Source organism: Myodes glareolus, chromosome 1, assembly GCF_982192425.1.
Source record: "Myodes glareolus chromosome 1, mMyoGla1.1, whole genome shotgun sequence".
Classification (NCBI taxonomy): domain Eukaryota; kingdom Metazoa; phylum Chordata; class Mammalia; order Rodentia; family Cricetidae; genus Myodes; species Myodes glareolus.
Genome location: NC_142026.1, coordinates 45,504,217 through 45,522,873, shown reverse-complemented (window position 1 = coordinate 45,522,873; position 18,657 = coordinate 45,504,217). Strand labels below are relative to the sequence as shown.

The 18,657-nt window shown below is 37.1% G+C and overlaps 1 protein-coding gene across 6 annotated transcripts in view; it reads right to left on the bottom strand.

Annotated features, from left to right (window-relative positions):
- The window catches only part of Fer (FER tyrosine kinase), a 341,616-nt gene that overhangs the window by 187,878 nt on the left and 135,081 nt on the right, over positions 1-18,657 (bottom strand). For all 6 annotated transcript variants that reach the window (XM_087906023.1, XM_087906015.1, XM_087906014.1 and 3 more), the window contains 2 exons: positions 13,206-13,409; positions 4,303-4,425 (listed from right to left, as the gene is read on the bottom strand). In XM_087906023.1, coding sequence (XP_087762149.1) covers positions 4,303-4,425; positions 13,206-13,409 — 327 coding nt within the window. The remainder of the gene's footprint in view (positions 1-4,302; positions 4,426-13,205; positions 13,410-18,657) is intronic.

Sequence of the window (18,657 nt, the reverse complement as noted above, 5' to 3'; positions counted from 1 at the left end):
AACCATAATCATCTAGGGAACATACCAACAGACTGATCCAACATTTTGATGGGCTGGTGTCCATGCTAAATTGTTAATGATTTTACTGTTACCTCTACATATAACCACAAAGATAGCTCTTTGATTTTCACATCTCTACCTAAACTATACCAAGAAACCTTATTTGATCATAATATGTAAGTCAAGCCAGGCATGGTATTGAAGTGAAGATACAGGACCAGAAGTTTAAGTTCATTCTCAGCCACAGTGTGAGTTCAAGGACAGTACGTAGCAAATCACCAAAAATTAAATTTTAAATATTTTAAAAATGAAAAAACAGTAGCTATTGCTTCCCATTTACCACAGAGTCCCACAGCATCTAACCCATACCCTCCCTACATTAACACAGCCACTCTGTTACCTCCTTACTCTTTGGTTTTAGAGCATTTACTCAGGACAGGTCAGAATGCTGCTGAGCATGGAGTACACAGTAAGTAAATATCTACTAAATGAACACTGAACCATGAGCATTTTCCACTATTCTCTTTATTCAAATGTAAAATTATCTTAAAAACTACCCAGTGGATAGTAATAAATTAAGGAGCATTGGCACAGATTTAGGGAAAAGCAAGTCTCTCTGGTTTCACAAAAAAGCTAAACCAAGAAAACTCAATATACTAAAAATGGTGTCATAGCCACTATAAAAACATAGCCTTAGACAGCAGCCCTGGGAGACATGGCTACCGTCCCAGTCACCTGAAACAGCGCAGCGCCTCCCCTGGGCCTCCCTCTGCTCTCAGGACGGCTTTTTGATTGCACTGATCCTGTGCTGCCGCCACAGCCTCTCTTCTGGAGACGAGTTGGTTCCCTCAGTCATGGAGAAATGCACTACTTTATCAACATCATCTGCCTGTGAGATTTTGGCAATCCACACTAAAGTCTGGTAAACAGCCACAATTGTTGGATGCTGCCAGAAGGCAAGCACAGACCTACGGCTCAGGAAGCGGCTCTCTGCCTGGCTGATCTATGGCTCTCCGCCTGGCTGACCTATGAACACTTGAGCTTTGTGACCATCCAGACAGTTTCTTCCCAGAAGAGCTATACTGCAGAAAAACTAGCTTTACCCAATGTAATAACTTCTGAAGTGCTATTTAAATGCTAAATTAGGTGAATTCTTACTTATATTTTCTCAGATTCTACATTGTATCTCAAAATTTGGCTCTGCCCAGTATTAGTTTTCTGATTTGTCTTTTATACAGATATATAGGATTGAATATGTGGCTGGCTCTTTCCAATTTAGCATTATGTCAAAAGAAAAGACTCACTTTCCTTGACTCCACACTCACACTCCTTAAAATAAACAGTTCTTCCAGTTTCTACTAAAGTCTATGCTCTAATCCATGGTTAACAACACGGATTCAACCCCCAACACTGCCTCTGTCAGCTGTGTTATCCCACAGGTCCTTTGCCATGTGAAACAATAGTCGCTCACTCATCATCCTGTATGATGTTAAAAGCAACAGCAATATTTAATAGAGCTAATGACAAAACATATCCTATAGCAATACGAGAGGGGTACCGAAGATAATCCATATGGGGGGGGTCAGCCAAGGGCTAGGGCTGTGCCTCCCGGGCTGGGTGTCTGCTAGGTTCTTAGGAGGCTCTGCACTCGATCCCAAGCAGAGGAAGGGAAGAAGATAAAGGTGGGGGTGTTACTCTGAAGTCCTAGGAACTAAGCAATGGAGTTAATCCTCTGACATTCACTGGAAGCTTACTCTGGTCTAGCACTCTTCCAGTACTAGAGAGACATGGATACTAAGTCAAACACGGTTTTGGCCTTCTAAAACTTACACTGCATTGAGGGAGAGAAAATAATTAGAATGCATGATGTCTATAAAGGTGCATATCCATAACCATTAGAAGTTAACCATAAAGAAATAAGAAAAGGAGGAGGGAATACCCGATGAGAACACACTATTTATACAAGACAGAGAGGGGCACTTGGATGAAGTGCTTCTCGAGAAGCAACTAAACTAAGAAAGAAGAAGCCATGGAAGCCCACTGGGTTTGCTGCTTTAAGATGACAAATATGGGTGATCGGATGGTCCTACTTACAACAGTTCTTTCCCTGTCCTAAAGTCCTCCACGCGCTCTGTGAGGCAAGGCAGGAAAACAGTCAACAGGTGAGGAGCAGATGGGTAAGGCACCCAGTCAATAATAACATTATTAAGTGGTAAAACTCAAACAATTCTCCCATTCTAGTTGTCTAGTTTCCCTGCACTTGTGAGTGCAAAGAATAAAGATTAAAGCATACTTTAGTCACTGTAGGCATTGCAGTAATAAAATTATATTTTCATGAATAGGAGAAAAATACATGGAAAACAAAAATTGCACCTAAACAAAACAATGCTTTCTATATAGGCTAAAAATAAAGTCTAGAAAGATGAAAATTATATATTTTCTACCTAATTTTACATGGCATATTATATGGTCAAATATATTAACTTCTTACACAATTTAAATCAAGAAATAGATTCAGTAACAAGAATACAAATAACTTCTCAAAGGAAGATATATGGTGATAATACAACCATAACAAAATCCATATCAATTTCTTCTCCACTCATAACTGAAAATTGTCTTTCATAATCTCTATATTACAATTATCTTTAAAAAAGAGTAACATGATACTGTGAATCAAGGGTATAGAAATGTTTACAATAAAGAGATACTAATGTTCATATTTCAAATACTAGGACTTTATATCAGGTTAATGGGTAGATAAGTTTTAAGTTTTTACCTCATAAAACAATCATTTATAGCTCTTTAACCTTCTACGGCTTCCAGCATTCACTTATGTGCATAGCTAGAGCTATAAAATTACGGGATAATCAACTCCACAGTATTAAAGATCTGACAGAAAAATAATAATTGACCATATAATAGTCTAGAGAATCTAATCCATTACCTAAATTCATTTCATGGAAATCTTTATGCAGTGAGGGATGTAATTTTATTTGAGATTATATATCCCTACTCAGGCGCAGATCTGCAAGTTAATTTCTATCATGGATTTGATCTCTAATGTGGACCTGACTGAGCCTACAGATTGTGCAAATATTTGGCTGGCTTGTGAAGTCAAGCATCAAGATACGCAAAAACAGTTTATTTTGTATTAGCCTAACATGGGTAAAATGTGTGTTTTAAATTGAGGTTGATTCATAATAGGAGACACTGGAACTGAAGTTCACACTGCTAATTAAGAACACAAAACTCCTGTCATCTAACTGCAGAAGCTGGTGTAGAAGACGTTAAAGGTAACCTCAGGCTTGTGGCTTCTGGCAAGTCGGGTGGAAGGAGAGAAGAATGAACTTAAGTTAGATGTAATGAGATGAATTTGGAGTAAACGTTGCGGGGATACACTGTAGGGGCAATACGGCGTTAGAACAATATTCACTTTTTTTAATGTATTGATGGTAAAGTCATGAGACTGATCACTCTAAACAGACATTATTTTCCAGACTGACAAGGGAAAACACCGTAACTTTAAAATTTTTTCCAATTATAACAACATTCTTGGGACTGTCACTTCGAATTAAAAGCTGTTCCTATATATATAAAATGCATACATGTCACCTACCAATTTTGATGTCTATCCCATTTCGACACCGTTCTTCAAGTCACACAGTACTCAAAGGAAAGGGCCCCTGCCGTACCCGACCCCATCCTCTACACTCCAAGTGCTGTTGCACTGTGGCCCAGGTGCCTCAGGTGCTGCCTGGAACACACCAGCATTTCTCATGCCCATGCCCATCCCACACGTCTAGGAGCACATCAAAGAATGTGTGATAGATCTTAGGGGTCAAAAATGACCTAAAGCGACCTTTGACCTGGCTGCCCAGGAAGGTATGGCTTCTGAGCAGAGCAGCATAGCTTCAAACTGTTCCAAACTTGCACTGCATTGTAAATCTCATACTCTAACCTCAAATTCTGACTTAACTCCTAATTGCTAGACGTGTTCTTTGATGTGTTCACTTCAAATCTTTCGCTAGAACCTTTCAAAGCATGAATCTTACATCATCTTTCAAGATGAATTGGAAAAGAAAGAAATGAGACCATTATGTATCCTAGCGAATACTGAGCAGAAAGACAATGCATCTTAATAAAACTGAAGCAAGTCTATATTTCAGCTATGCCAGGAGTTAGTGGTATTCACAGAAGTGATTTGTGCTGACTTTAACACATAACTTAAAATTTTTCGTCACTGTGAAAAACGCTAATGAGTATTCTTAAAAAACAAAACAAAACCGGAGTTGAACATACCTTAGGAATAGGATTCAGAAGAACCACCCCAGACTTCTTGGTGATGACTTGTTTTGTTGAGAAGTGGTGATCTATAAGCTGAGGAATATTTGAAAACCCAGTGCCCTCAAACCGATAGAGATTCTGGAGGGAGAACAACAAAGCAGAATTATTAGGAAGCCATTGTTTCAGAAAAAAATAATCTTCATCCATGAAGATTTCTATTTAAGGAGAGCTAACAGTGCACAGCATCATAAACATATTCCACAACACTCAACTCCACACTTGTTAGATAGTAAAAATTAAAAATAGACAGAAAAATGAAACTCTAGTCCACGTCAAATCTTTTGACTGAAAAATTTTCAAAATACATATAACTCATATTATAGTAGGAAGAAAAGATAACAGAACTGAATTGCATTTTACTAAAACGGTGACCAACAAACAAGCAGTTCATTCAAGTTTAGACATCAGGAAGATGTTAGCATGTTTCCCCATGTATGCTCCATTCAATAAACGTTCAGTACCAAAAATACTGTCCAAAGTTTGAGGAAGCCTGATACAACAATAAATAACTTAATACCTAAAATCATTTTTTTATTTGCAAACATAACAGGTTTTTCTACAACAGGACTCCAATGTAGTTTTGGCCAATAAATAAAGATTCAAACATCATTTGTATAAGAAATGAAGATAAAGAATAAAGAGTATCAATGCTAATGCCTTCAAGATCAGCAGGCTCAGAGCTTTTTAGAATAGTGATTTTGTATTTAAAATGTATGTGCCATGTGAACACATGCCATGAGTGTGGATGCCCATGGAAGCCAGAACTAGCTAGATTTATAGGTAGTTGGGAGCCTAATTGAACTCTGTCATCCACAAGAATTGCATATTCTCTTAAACCGGGTGGTGGTGGCACACACCTTTAATTCCAGCACTTGAGAAGCAGAGGCAAGTGGATCTCTGTGAGTTCGAGGCCAGCCTGGTCTACAAGAGCTAGTTCCAGGACAGGCTCCAAAGTTATAAGTGAAACCCTGCCTCGAAAAAACAAAACAAATAAGCAAACAAACAAACAAGCAAACAAAAGAATAGCATACTCTCTTAATGGCTGAGCCATCTCTCCAGTCTCAGATCTTAGCATGATTCACATTTCCTGTCAGTAGGTAAGAACATTTTTCTCACACTCTGTCATGCTGTTCCCGGATTTCTTACTTAAATAGACCAGTTGTTAGGTATAAGAATCGACAGCAGTAAATACAGAAGGAACCCAGTAGCCACACTTTTCAATGCCAGGCGACTGTGATGCAATGTATTAGAAGCCTCTGTGTGGTTCTCTCCTGGGCTTAACTAAACAGATAGGAAGTACGCAGATACAGATGTAAATACACATTTTAAGGTAACTATCAAGAAATCAAACTTTCTAATCTCATAAAACCAGAGAGGAGAAGCAGAAGTGACTGCTATAGGCTGAGAAGGAGAGTGTGGGAGAAACAGCAGGAAGCAGGATGAAACAGACTAAACTTCCATGGAAAGGGAGGCTACATTCAGATGTTCCACGGTACAGAGCAGTCGGGAGATGAGTGGTGGAATGTCACAGAGGAGCAGCATGCACTAATAACACCAAGCCCAACAACATTTTTGACAAATAAACGATTTTTACATCTTCCTCTTTCGATTTACTCTTAACACAGCAACTAGGGTGTGGTGCCCCTAAGGATCTCTCCTTTGTTTTGCTTAAAAGTCTCTCTTCCCTCCACTTAAGGACAAAGAGGGAAGCTAATCTGATCTCACCACTGTCTCTCAACTTATCTCTCACCACTCCTCCCTGGATCCTTAGTCTCCAAACCCTGCAATTACCTTTTTGCTCTAAAATATGATATGCACTCCTTCCTTAGAGAGATTGGCTACATGAATTAATTTATAAGACAGCCAGCCCCACAGGTAATATCTCCTTTACTGGCTTCTCTGTCAGGCCTTCATCAAATTATCTTTTCTGTGACGTTAACTCTGGCCACCTACACAATATACAATCTCCACTTTCACATCCTAATTTATCACCTCCTTTTACCACTGTCTCTCAACTTCTTAGAATGTATGACTATAATCCTTTTGACTCTATCATCACATATATTTTATTTATTCTTAAAGGTGTGAGTGTACCCACAAAGAACAGAAAAGGGTGCTGGATTCCCATAAGCTGCAGTTACAGGTGGTTGTGAGACATTTAGCATGGATGCTGGGGGACCCCAACTCAGGTCCCTCTGGGCTATCCCTCCAGCCCCAATTTCACTTATGTTTTTTATTATCTGTTTCCCTTCTAGAATGCAGGGATATTAGGCAACAAATTTGTTCACTTTCTGCTCAGTGTGATAGCCCTATGCTCTATATATGGCGTGACGTGTAGAAATAAATATACAGGAATGACATGAATGACTAAGTGTCATAAAGTAAACAAAGCAGACAGCTTACAAATGGACCAAGGAAAGTTCACACACTCATGAGCATGAGATATTAAAATATAATGTTTAATAATAAGTCCTAAATTGAAGCCCATACAGAATGAAACTTCAAATCTACCCTGATATAAACTTCAGAGTAGCCATCCTAATGATGGCTGCATGAGCACTATAAAATGGGAAAAAAATCCAACTATACAGGATAAGTCACAAATTCAGAACTGTTATGCAAAAAACATGTTGGCTTTTTATTGCACATGAAGACTCACAGCATGAATTTAAAATGTGGCTTAGCGCCTAGAGATTACAATAATAAAGTTAAATAATGCAGAGATTTAATCACCTCAAAGTGAACTTGATCAATATCTAATCTCTTTCCATTTCCTAATTTAAAAACATAGGCTATTGGCCAAAACCTTTGTTCGTATATGAACTACAATGTGATACTTTCATTCATGGCCGTGTCAGGAAGCAGGGTATTCAGGATGCAGCAAAGCCATCACTTGAAGCTTTGCTCATTTTGTTATGGTTAGTACATAAAAAGTCTTCTATTTTGACATATATAAGGCATTGTTGTCAATTATGTTCTACCAACTATGCCATGAAAACCTGGACTTATTCCTACTTCAAATAATATCTCTGGACCACTGGACCTGTTGATGGACCACTCCCCCTTTCGCACTCCCTACTCTTCTCAATTTCTGCAGTGACCACTCAACGCTGGGCTTCCACACAGCCAGCCTCTTCCACTTGGATTATTTCACACAACAACATAATCCCAGCACACCCGCATTATAAACTATGACAGGATTTCAAACATTTTGTGGCTGAACAGCATGCCGTGGTGCACACTCAACACCGCCTTCTCTTTATCCAGCTACTGGACATTTAGGGTGACACTGACTATTCTGAGTAGTGTAGAGGAAACAATGGAAATAGATCTTTTTAACATGTTCATCTCAATTAGCCATGCGATCCAAGGAACAGGGCTTCTGGATCATGTCATTCTGTGCTCAGATTTTTGAGGAAGCTCCACAATGATCTTTATAATAGCTATGCTAATTAACATTTAAACACATGCAGATCTTTTTTTCTCCCCCCTTCATTTCCTCACAGTTTTTACTCTTAGTTTGTCTTCTGAAAACAGGCATTCTCACAAGAGCAACATGCTGTCTTGGTGGTTTTAAGTTATATGATTAGACATGTTGAACATCTTCCATGAATGATTGTGGCCATTTGTACTTTTTCTTTTAAGAAAAAAATCTATGACAGAAATATTACTGTGGAAGGGTGTAACTCATGGGTTTACACCCTTGGACAAGGAACTACAGACAATGGGTGACGCTTGAGGAGGTCAGCCTCTCCTGGAGACGAGCCCTCTAGATGGCTGTCCAATACAAAGTGGTCAGGCCTGAATCACATGCACATAAATAACAAGAAGACGTAGCAAGCTGTATTTATAGATTGCATAGACAAGTGTATGTATGCATGCGTGCGTGCATTTAATGGGGGAAAGAGGCTATCAATTTGAGAAAGGAGGGAACATAGAATAAGATGGAAGGAGAAGACTTAAGAGGGTCTGGAGGAAAGAAGGGGAAGGGGGAAAGTGATATAATTATATTCTTAATAAATTTTATAAAAAATAGAAAATTGCTCAAAAGTCTATTCAGATCTTTCTTCTTTTTAAATTAGTTTCTTCGGTTTTGTGCTGTTGGGGTACTAGAATTCCTTATACATTGTGGGAATAACCTCTTCAGCTGCATACTTTGAATATGCTGTCTTGATTGTGTTAATCTGTCTCTTTACTCTGCTGATGGCTTCCTTTTCATGCAGAAGTTTTTTTTATATTTATTTTATATTATGTATACAATATTCTGTCTGTGTGTATGCCTGGTGGCCAGAAGAGGGCACCAGACTCCATTACAGATGGTTGTGAGCCACCATGTGGTTGCTGGGAATTGAACTCAGGACCTTTGGAAGAACAGGCAATGCTCTTAACCTCTGAGCCATCTCTCCAGCCCCTTTTTTTTTAAAAAAAAATATTTATTTATTTATTATGTATACAATATTCTGTCTGTGCGTATGCCTGAAGGCCAGAAGAGGGCACCAGACCTCATTATAGATGGTTGTGAGCCACCATGTGGTTGCTGGGAATTGAACTCAGGACCTTTGGAAGAACAGGCAATGCTCTTAACCGCTGAGCCATCTCTCCAGCCCCCCATGCAGAAGTTTTGCTAGTTTGACATAAACACAGCAAACAATTTTTTGGTGTCTGTATTTGGGGACATATCAAAACACCAATTCCCAGGCCAATATCTTAAGGCATTTTCCCCTGCTTTCTACCAGCAGCTTCATAAGTTATGATTTTATGTATAAGCCTTAATATATTTGATATTTGTTACTGTAAGAGAGAGCAGTTTCATTCTTATACATATGGGCATCTAATTTTCCCAACACCACTTACCTAAGAGCCATGGTGTATTCTTGGCTCCAACAGAAATTAGCTGGTCACAAATGTGTGGGTTGGTTTCTGACTCTCTATTCTGCTCACTGGAATATAGTTCTTTCTATTTTGCTTTGTTTTGCTTCAAGACAGGTTTCTCTGTAGCTTTTTGGAGCCTGTCCTGGAACTCGCTCTGTAGACCAGGCTGGTCTCGAACTCACAGAGATCTGTCTGCTTCTGCCTCCCAAGTGCTGGGATTAAAGGCATGTGCCACCACTGTCCGGCTGGTTCTTTCTGTTTTTAATGTCACTTTAATGACTACAACTTAATCGTACATTTCTAGGTCTGGTTATGTGATGACTCCAGCATCTTTTTGCTCAAGATTGTTTTGGCTATCCAGGTTTATCTATAGTCTCTTATGAACTTTGAAGTTACTTATCATAATTCTTTGTTGATGATGAGTCTGTATATCATATGGGGACATTTTAGCTATAGTGGTCTCCATGCATATAGGATATCTATGTATATATCTGTATGTTTTTAGTATCCTTCATCCATGTTTTACATTTTCTTTTCCTTTCACTTGTCTGTTAAATTTGTGGTGTTTATGGTTGTTCGAAGTGGAACTGTTATTTTCACTTTTTTTGGGTAGGTAGATTTTCTCAGCATACAGCAATATGATCACTACTGAGCCTTTCAGCTAAGATCAAGTGCATGCAGAAATACAAATGTGTTTGGGGTGCCGATTTGGATACTCAATTTTATAGAACTCATTAGTTCCAATAGGTTTGTTTTTTCAATGTCTTTTAGAAATCTCTGTACACGAGATCAGGTAATCTTTTAACAGGGGCAAGTTGCTTTTTTTCTTTATTATTCTGGATTTCCTTTACTTCTTTTTCTCTTGCCAATTGTTTTGGCAAGGGCTTTCCATCCTATGTTGACAAAAGGCAATGACTATGGGCAACCTTGTCTTGTTCCAGACGTTAGAAGGAAACTCTCAATGACTTCTCCATTCGGTATGGAATCACCTTCACTGGGCTGTGGTTAATTCTTTCCACCCTGAATTGTGTAGGCTATTCTACCATGAATCAATTTTGAATTTTGTAAAATGCTTTCGTAGTGTCTACTTAAATTTCCCTCCTTATGTTTTTGCATTTGACTCTGTTACTACATCAGCTATTTTACACTAAAGCATTCCTGCATCATTTGATCACAGTGGATGATCTTTTCTAATGTGCCATGAAATGCAGTTTGCCAGCATTTTATTTAACATTTTATGTCTATGTTATTAAGTGGTATTGGTCTATAAATTTATTCTGAGATTGTTCCTTATCTAGTGTAGGTATGTATAAGTTTTTAAGGATTCTTTTTCAATTTTTAAAATACTTTGGGAAAACTGGCACTAGTCTTAAATATTGGCAGACTTCATAGGAAAGCCTCGAGTGTTGGGTTTTTCTTTGATTAATTTGAAAAAGTGATTCAACGGCAAGTTTACTTTTACTAATAAATATTTTATTGTCATTTTAGTAAATGTAATCGTTTATTACTGATTCAATCTCAGGGCTCATTACTAGTCTCTTCATGTTTTATATTTTTAAACCAGAATGGTAGGCTATAGCTCTAATTCTATAAAGGTTGAGACAGAAAAATCCCAAGATCATGGTTAGCCACGGGTACACAGTAAGACTGTCTCAAACAACTGGGGGAGGGGTGTTATATGCATTATTCAAATTTGATAATCTGCATACCACAGAATTTATCTGATCTTCTAGATTTTCTTATTATTCACGCATGGGAGAAAGGCATGGTTCCTGTGTGAGGCAGAGAACAATTGTCAGGACTCAGTTTTCTTTCCACCACATGAGTCCAACAGGCTTGGTGACAAGTGCCTTTACCAGCTGAGCAATCTCACCAGCGCTGATATTTTCCCCGTTTTTGTACTTGTTCACAGTACATCTGTGCTTGTTGGCAATGTCGGCTGCAATGCCTTACACTCACCTCTGACAGTGAGTACTGTTCTTCACTTAGCTAAAGGCTTTTTAAGTCTTTTCCAAAAGCCAACATATTCCACTTGTCCTTGTATTTCCCAAGTATTCCATTTATCCCTGCTCCGGTGTTTAATATTGCCTTGTACTGATCTGGTTCTTGGTTTTCTAGCTCCTTAGGAAGCACCAAAGGTCTCCAGCTAAAATCTTGCTACTGTCTTATGAATGTTGGTGCTGGTTGCTAGGGCTTTCCCATTGACAATGGTGTTTGCCATAGTCTGTAAGTTTTAGTGTAATATATTTCTATTTGCCTCAAAAATCTTATATTTCTCATTTAATGTCTTCGGTGACTTGTTTCCTCAAGACAGTATTTGACTTCCAAGTTTCTAATGTTGCTTCCAGAATGTCACCCACTGTTGATTTCTAGATTTATTCCACAGTGGTCAGAAAGGATACTTCGATTTTATTTTAATTGTTAAGATATTTTTTGTAGCCCTACATATGATTTGTTCTAGAAAATGCTCAAGGTGCAGTTTAGACGATGGCCGCTAGATGCACTGCTCTAAAATGTCTTAGGTTCATTGCGTCTGAACATGGGCTGACTCCAATGTTCCTTTGCTGATTATCTAGTTAGATGATCTGGTCACTGATGAAGGCTGGGTACTGAATTCTGCCATTATTATATTACAGTCTATCTTTCCCTTAAGATTTATTAGTACCTCTTTTACATATTTATCTAACTATTATATTTCATATATTAAATACCACCTTTAATTTTGTGTTACTTTTATGTTGTTGCTGACTCATATGCTTAGTCCTAACATAATACTCAATAAATATTTCCTGAAAAGATGAACAAGAGAATAAACAATGCCATTATAGGAAGATTTTCAAAGTTTTATTTTAAAATATATTTCATTTTAATTTTAATTTATCATTGCCTGTCAATCTAAATTTTATGACTCAGTCAACCCTAAGTTCAAACTGATATGTATATAAGTTACTAAGTCCCTAAAATCCTACAGTTTCTGTTTATGTCATGGCTTGATCTTTCTCTATGGCATTTAATATCAGTCTTGTGCTGCAACAGAAACTCAAATACTGTGGACAGGCATTTTCAAATGCAAGTAATTTGAAAAGATGGAGTGAAGTAGAATAAAAACAGGCAACAATTCTTCTATTTGCAAAAAAAAAGAAACAGCCACTATAAATTTCTCAATCAGTAAAAGCAAAAATGTCAAAATTACTATTCATCTATTGAGTGCTTAATAAGGACAACATACAAGGGCATGGTTTGGCAAGGGTTTGGAAATACTTGGGGCCTGCAAGACGGCACTGGGTAAATGCATTTGCTGCAAAGGCCTGGAGATCTGAGTTTGAGTCCCCAGAACCCGCAGGTAGGAGGAGAGAAACAGCATCTGAGAGCCGTCATCTGACCTCCATGCATGAGCGTAGTCGCACCTGCCCCTTCCCCCAACAATGATACACACATAATAATCATAACTTCTTAAAAGAAAGCAGTTTAGCAATTCTAAATACTCAAAAAGTAAATTAGTTTTAGAATAATGTGAATGTCATTTATATTTCTTTACAATTTTATATTTATTGTTTTTAATACCAAATGGTATTATAAAAAACAGAAAAAGATCAATAATGAAAAGTATTTCACTCAATAAAATATATCATAGCTTGAAACTAGCTACAGAAGTGCCTTCAAAAGTACACGTTTCATAATCCTGAGTTTTACTATAGGGAGGGAAATACACGGTATTTACATTACTTTTGTTTTTAATTTAAAATACATTAGTACTCTTAATTCAACATCTTATATATTTACATTTAAATTTAATTTTATTAACTTTTAAATATGATATTTTCTCATTAAGATTTAAAGTTTTAATCCATTTTAGAGCATCATATTTATGGAACAAAGGAGAAATTCCAATGTTAAACTTTCTTATAAAGCAACCATCAGTACATTTCATGTATACCACAGTGGATTCCATCAGTAGATACCCAGGAAGTAGACTGGGAACGTACATCGACAAACTGGATGATGAAGTGCCTCCTCTGGCCATCTGAGTACACGGAAAGGACATATTCACCAGGTTTCCCATGGCTCTCGCGTACCAGGAAGTCTCCTTGCTGCCTCAGAAGCTCTTGGGCCTCTATCCTAGGGATTGCACCATGGTACCAGTCATGTTCCGCCAGGGGCTTCTCACTCATAGAGATCATGTCAGAAAGCTGAACAAGTGTTTTAAAAAACAAGTTAGAAAAAAAATTAATTTGTTCTAATAAAATTCACTGCAAGTAAAAATACTTCTTACATATGATCTGATTTCATCAGTCAATCAAAAATTAAATGATAATCTTATTAAGAAAAATATCATCTGAAGTAGCAGGACCAAAGTCTAGCGCAAATACATGTCCTTCAATACTTTCTCTACACCATGCACTGGAACATCAGCATTTAAGGTTTAAGAATTCCCCTTATCATAAAATAAACCTGTTTAACAATATTCATCAATCAGAAAAATTATGAAGAAGTACATCCAGAGGAATTTATAACAAACACATTAAACCTGCTTTTTCACTGAATTAATTAACTCTGGCCTACTCAGATTGTGCACTGTACATGATGGTAGGCAGGAATGGGTCTAGGCTTCGACCTTGAGCTGCCTGGCTAAGCTATTCTCCCTCACTCCTTCACCTTACTTCTGTTAAGCCATTACTCTGTCACAAGGTTGGCCTTGGTTTTGCAAAACTATGCGGAGAATTGTCTGTATTCTGTCAATCTGTTTATTTTGAATAAACACTGATTGGCCAGGCAGGAAGTATAAGCGGGTCAACCAGACAGGAAGTAGGGGCGGGGCAATGAGAACAGGAGAATGCTAGGAAGGAGGAAGCCCATTGCTCCCATTCCTGCCCAGACCACCAAGAAGCAAGATGTAACCTGCCATCTGTGAAAGGTACCGAGCCATATGGCTAGCACAGATAAGAACAATGGGTTAATGTAAGCTACAAGTGCTAATAAGTAGCCTGAGCTAATGAGCCAATCAGTTTTATAACTTATGGAGATCTCTGTGTGATTTTCTTTGGGGCTTGCCGGCTGTGGGGTACCGGGCAGAACAGAAACCCCAACAAGCAAGGCCCTTCATGTTACAGCTATGGCAAATAAAGCCTGGGGAAAGAAGCATCAGAGAAAATGAGCAGCATGCAAACACAACACATGTGGAAATGATTATAAGTCATGAAACAGGAAGAAAAGCAAGTCACCTACTGTTTTAGGAGGTTACATGCTCATACTAAAGAGCAGAAATAAGCAAAGGCTAGCTATGATGTCTTTAAATTCCAGAAATTAGTGGTGATGAAATTAAACATGCTATGGTCACAATTTCTCTTGTATTCTAGTTATTCACAAGACTAAACTGCCCTGTATTACTGGAGTATTTCATGGGTAGGGTATAACATTTATACAAATTATTATAGTTCTCAGAATACAGTATTGACGATCCCCATGAAAACATACTATAAGTTTGAAAAAAAAATCAGAATCAATAATAAAGTTATAGTTTGGATATAAAATGTCTCCCCAAAGCCCTGTGTTGAAGACTTTGTTGATGTCGGATATCCTTCTGTATGTGTTGCTTTTATTAGTTGATGAATAAAGTTGTTGCAGCCAATGGTTTAGCAGCGCAAAGTCAGGCAAGAAATTTGAACAGAAATATATACAAAGAGTAGGCAGAGTCAGAGAGACACCATGTAACTGTCAAATGAGTATCATGCTGTCTCCGGTAAGCCATGCCACTTAGCATTTTAAGAAAAGCTCCTGGTAAGAAAATGGTTACAGATATGCAATAAAGACAGATTCAGACAAAAATAAACCTCTGAATAAGTCACAGTGTGTTTAAAAAAATGTATGTAAGTTTGGGTGAGAGAAGAAAAAGAGTACAGACAGAAAGAGAAGTACAGACAGTTAAAGATTAAAGGATCAAAGATAATAAAATAAATATTAAAAAGTAATAGAGTAAAGAAAAATAAGCCACGCAAAGATGGAAAATACACACAGAGTCTGGATTATGTATATCACTGTGTTTTCTTTGCATTTTTTGACTGCAGAGTGATATTTGATTCTGGGGCCTGCTAAACTAAACCAACATAAAGGTATCTTGACTTCAAAATTTGAGTCTGAGGATGTTAATTTGGAAAAGAGATTCTGCTTTTGTTTCCACAGAAGATGAGAACACGTGGATTCCTTTCAGACTAATGTGGTTTGATGAAACAAGACCCTCCCCAAAATGTTTTAGCGACCCCTAAAAACACTTCACCCAACAAACAGTAAGAAGTAGTTTGGAGAAAACTATGCCCAAATTCCAAAAAATGATTGTTTATAAATGTTTATTTTCATTTAAATGGGGTTGATTATAAGTGATTAATGGTCACAGTCAATTTCTTAAAAAAGGGGGGATATGATATATAGAGATGAACACTTTATATTGGTATGCATTTTTGGTCTACTGATACAAATTTACAGTCGATTTTGTCACACTGTGTATATGTATTTCTGCTCTTTTTTATGGTATTGTGTTTGTACAGCTCATTTAAAAATGAAATGTATAATTAAAAATTACAGATTAATAGTCATTTATAATAGTCAAACTTGTAGTCATGTTAATTAGGCTTTCTAGATATACAGAGAGATATTTCAGTTAGATAGAAAACCTTCAACACTTCAAAGACCTACAGAAAATGACATTTAAAGGTTTTAAGAACTTAGACTTTTCTCAATAGTGAAACATGTCTGCTTCTGGCAGCACCAATAACTTCAAGAGAAAGATGGGCATTAAAGAGGCTCCTTATGGAGTATGCTAGTCATTTGAGCAAGAAACTGCTTTGGCCTGGACTACCTAATGGTATTGCTGTATAAACTGGACATGCAGGACCCAAGGAAAAATGACTGCTAAACTTTCCAAAAGATGGGATGGTCCTTCAGAGTTCCTGCTTCAAAGAAGAAACTGCCAGACATTCTCAAGGACACAGAAAAAAATCAACTGATGAACTTTGCCAGTACAAGACAGAACAGATCTTCAAATTTCCTTCTTCATGGAAAAATCTGCCAGATACTATGGGCCTGAAAGCTGAATATAGATGCCCCAACATTACAAAAGAATGCTGGGTGACTGTCCAAGCAGCGAGAGGTCTCTGTCATTTCTAAAAGTTTGGAAGTTGCTTACAATGCACTTTCTGCTTAATTAAGTAATACTATATCCTTCTCAGATCTTTGATGGAATTAAAGACAGATAGTTATAGTTTTCCTTATTTATGATAAAAGATAAATTAGACATAAAACTTTAGACTCACAAAGATCGCATAGATGATAGAGTATTTTCCTTAATTTGCCAAACAATAAATGGGTTAAATATTGTAACTATAATTTCTGCTTGATAACTGTTTTGTTATGTGTAATTTTACTATGTTAAAGTTAAAACCTTCCTTTTTAATTAGACAGAAAAGGAGAGATGATGGGGGATATCCTTCAGTATATGTATTGTGTTTATTGGTTGATGAATAAATATGTTTCAGCCAATGGCTTAGCAGAGTAAAGTCAGGCGGAAAATCTGTACAGAGATATAGAAAGAGTGTAGGCAGAGTCAGAGATACGCCATATAACTGCCAAAGGAGTAACAAGCTGTCACTAATAAGCCACAGCCTCATGTCAATACACAGATTGATAAAATAGGTTAATTTAAGATGTAAGAGCTAGCTAGGAATATGCCTAAGCTATTGGCCAAACAGTGTTGCAATTAATACAGTTTCTGTGTGATTATTTGGGTCTTGGCAGCTAGAAACAAATAAGCAGTTTCTGCTTACACTTTTTAATAGGCTCATGGTGAGTGGAGCCAAAGAAAAGAAGACAGACCATGTGGTGGCATATCCTTGAAAGGACCCCCATACAGACTCCTTCATGGCTGGTAAACTCTGAGCATGTACCTCCTATAAGTGCTGAAATGAGTCTCTCCCCCTTGGAGTCATTTATCTCATGCACTTTGGAACAGAAAAGGAAAGCTGACTAAGAAGATAAGTGGAAACATACAAACACCTACACATGAGGATTTATAGGCTGATATTATGAACTTTATGATAACTAGGTAGTAAATGAAAACTAGTTCTGAAGATAGCTTTCACTTATCTGTACCACTGAAGAGGTCTAAAATATGCACATTCAAGTCCATCATACCATTACCCCAAATTCATCTTACTGGTGGAAAAAAGAAAATGTCCCAAATAGGCCTCAAGCATATTGTACATTTTGGTGATTGTTCTTCCATTTATGACACTGAAATTTTAAAGAAATGTACATGATGTGGCAATTTTGTGACAATTTTTCATAAATATAGCAAGCCTTTTTTTTCTTTTAGTGTCAACAACAATAAAAGTAATAATATACAACAAACGAACCACCAGTAATCAAGTAAAGGGCACTACATTTAAAAGTGAGGGTGAAATCTGTCCAAAGCGCTTTGTGAAACTGATACCAAGAGCTGATCATTTCTTAAGAAGGTAATTAGAAAAACTGGATTTTTGTTTTCCATATTTATCACAATATATTAATATAGTAAAACCTAGTTTGTTTGTTTATACTATAGTAGGAAACTATTTCTAAGTCTTTCCAACAGCAAAAGTACCCAAAGATGAGGAATCCACATGATGTCATTCCCAAGGGGCCTTCCTGATGGAACAGTGGCAGAAGCAAGGATACCATAGTCTATTCTCTCTCCCTAGTCAGTCAACTGTCCAGAAAAACTGGAAGAGTATGGAGAACTTAGTAACTCTGAAAGGGATTTGAAATATGAGGTTCAACTAACACCAAAGAAGTTATTGATAGATTTGAAGATGAAGTATGTTTGGGAGGGAAGGGGGAATCATCTTGAGAGAATAACTCAGTTTTGTGCTTAAGAAAACAAATTTACTTTATTTACAAAATGTGCCCCAGTATCAGTGACAGCACATTGTCACTAGCAGTCACTGGCAATGTCACGTCACGCATTTCAGCTAAAGTGTATGGAGATCACTGCAGTAATCACCATGTAGGCATACTTCAGCAGAATACAAGACGGTGACACAATGTGCTTATTTTAAACTTCTGAACTAACACATGGAACCGATTTGTCTCAGACAACAAAAATTATACAAAATTAATCCCAATAAGCCCTTCATGAAAATTATATATATATATAATACAAGTAATTCAAAACTTGCGACTCAGAGAATAACTTTGATGATCCTGAATATGCCCATGCAGATGAAATTAGCATATGACTATACTAACATGAAACTTTTATATTTCCTTGTTTCTTTCTTTTTAACACTTTAAAAATGAAAAAAAGTAAATTAAGACCTTAAGAATAATAGAAAACAACTGATATTTAATATGTGTTTAATTTTAATTTGTCTTGTTATGGAAATAACAACGTTATTCTAGACACAAAGA